General features: G+C 36.1%; 1 protein-coding gene across 1 annotated transcript in view; it reads right to left on the bottom strand.

The window, feature by feature from the left end:
• Positions 1–2,302, bottom strand: part of DACH2 (dachshund family transcription factor 2) — a 1,617,828-nt gene that overhangs the window by 62,045 nt on the left and 1,553,481 nt on the right. The window contains exon 10 of the mRNA XM_006871308.1: positions 1,496–1,642. Coding sequence (XP_006871370.1) covers positions 1,496–1,642 — 147 coding nt within the window. The remainder of the gene's footprint in view (positions 1–1,495; positions 1,643–2,302) is intronic.

Here is a 2,302-nt window from a genome sequence, read left to right on the forward strand (position 1 = left end):
CTCCCGTAAAGATTTACACCCTCGGAAACCCTGTACAGGGTCGCTATGGGTCGGAACCGACTCGAAGGCACTTAACAACAACAACAACAACATTTTTGCTTAATATGGGTGATTATGTATGTACACTTTTGCTTGGACACCATGGGTATTATAGTAACATATGGCACTGCATGATCATTATCTCTGATATCTTTATGGGACCAGATTGCCAAGATCTTTCTCCTGCTGAATGATTGAGTGAGGTTCATACACAAAACTTAACCATTGTGCTAAATATCTCCTCAGAATTTCAAGTTCATAGCCACGTAACAAATATGCACAGAACACTTATTATATTACTGGTCAGAAATTATATTTTTAAAGATATTTTATGACCACCTTTCCACTTACCAAGATGTCCCATTATATGAATATTAACACATGTTTATTTGCCCTCTCTCTGTTCTACATAATAATAAGACATAATTGTCATGATTTAATGACCTAGCGTTATATTTCTATCAGTGGTGAGCATAATGGTCCAAGAGAGTCAACAGTAAAATAGGAATGGAACTTCTAGAAAAAAAATACGATTGCAGATAATATAAATTTTTATCCACTCAGCACAGTACACCAAAGCCACCCCATCTTAGTTCTATTGTATACCATATGTGTGCTGAAGGTTGTGTTTATGTGCACAATATCTTTAGACTCATCTTTGGTATGCACTCATTTCAGTTAAATATACCATCTTCCAATGTACTATGTAATAAAAACATGAACATTCTATAAAATTAAATGATGTAATGGAGTTTCAGGATTAAAAAAGAAATCAGAAACTCATAGAACCAAGATTTCATGATATAAATGCTTCGTTCCATTCAGGTATATACACAGAACACTTCCTTTAACAAGGCACTCTTTATTTGCCTCAACAATGACCTGATAAGTCTGTATTAAAAAACAATAACAAACAAACAAAAATACAAGCAATCTATGTTGTTGTTGTTGTTGTGTGCCGTGGAGTCGATTACGACTCATAGCGACCCTGTACAGGGTTTCCGAGGCTGTAAATCTTTTACGGGAGCAGAACGCCTCATCTTTCTCCCGCGGAACAGCTGGTAGTTTCGAACTGCTGACCTTGAGGTTCACAGCCCAATTCGTAACCACTACGCTATAGATGATCAAAATATAGCTGATCAAAAACATAAGCAGATACTAAGATGAACAGACCTAAAGAACTTGCATTTTAGGTGTAATGATAGTATCAGCATTATTGTTTCTACTACAAAAATCAGAATTTCTTGCTATTTCTTTGTTATTTGCATCTCCTAAAATAGGCATTATTTTGACTGGTGTAATTCATGACTTAAACATTTAGTATCAACTTGATCTTTCAATTATTTATGGAAAAATTTTTCTTTTACTTTTCTTTTGATACATACTTTCTTTCTCTCTTTAAATTGGATTTTGCTTTATGTACCATGATTGTAAAAGTCCAAATGACGTACGTTACCTTTCAACATCCTCAGGCCACTGTCAGTAATAGTGGCTTGCTTAAGTGTCTGCTCCACTTGCTCTCGGCGCTGTGACTCAAATTCTAAGGCTTCCTGCAATTTTCTCTTGGCTTTTTTCTCCTTCTTCAGGCGTTTTTGCATGGCACCTGAAATGTGTAAAGATAAATAGTTTGCAAACACTTGGTCAATGAAATAGGCTTGGAAGATTTAATGAATTACAAACACAAAATATAGATATGTTGTTGGCAAGTGACATTCAGTCGGTTTCTACTAATGGAAACATTTTATAGGGTTTCTGAGGAGCAACTGCTTGGTTTGAAGTGCTAACCTTGTGGTTCACAGTCCAGTGCTGATCTTACAGTGACACACCAGAAGTCCATAGCAGCATGATGACCTTCAAGTCTACGGCTACATCATAGCTAAGGGAGTTGGGATTTATTAGGATCATTTCTGTAGTTATCAGACAATTGAATAGATTCCAGACACAGATATAGACCGAGATATAAATACAGAGATATATAGACAGTGATAAATTTATCAGTGAACTTATGATTATTAACTTCCTTTGATCCAAATACATATAATCCATTGACTCTTTGCTTATTTTTTTAGATGTAATTCAATCATACAATGATTTCTTTATATTTTCCCCCTTTACCATGTATGTGTGTATATACATGGTTGTTGTTGTTGTCAGGTGCCATCGAGTCAGAACCGACTCATAGCAACCCCATGCACAGCAGAACGAAACAATGTCCGATCCTGGGCCAACCTCACTACCACTGCCACACTTGAGTCCATCAATT

This window comes from Chrysochloris asiatica, unplaced genomic scaffold, assembly GCF_000296735.1.
Source record: "Chrysochloris asiatica unplaced genomic scaffold, ChrAsi1.0 scaffold00167, whole genome shotgun sequence".
Classification (NCBI taxonomy): Eukaryota; Metazoa; Chordata; class Mammalia; order Afrosoricida; family Chrysochloridae; genus Chrysochloris; species Chrysochloris asiatica.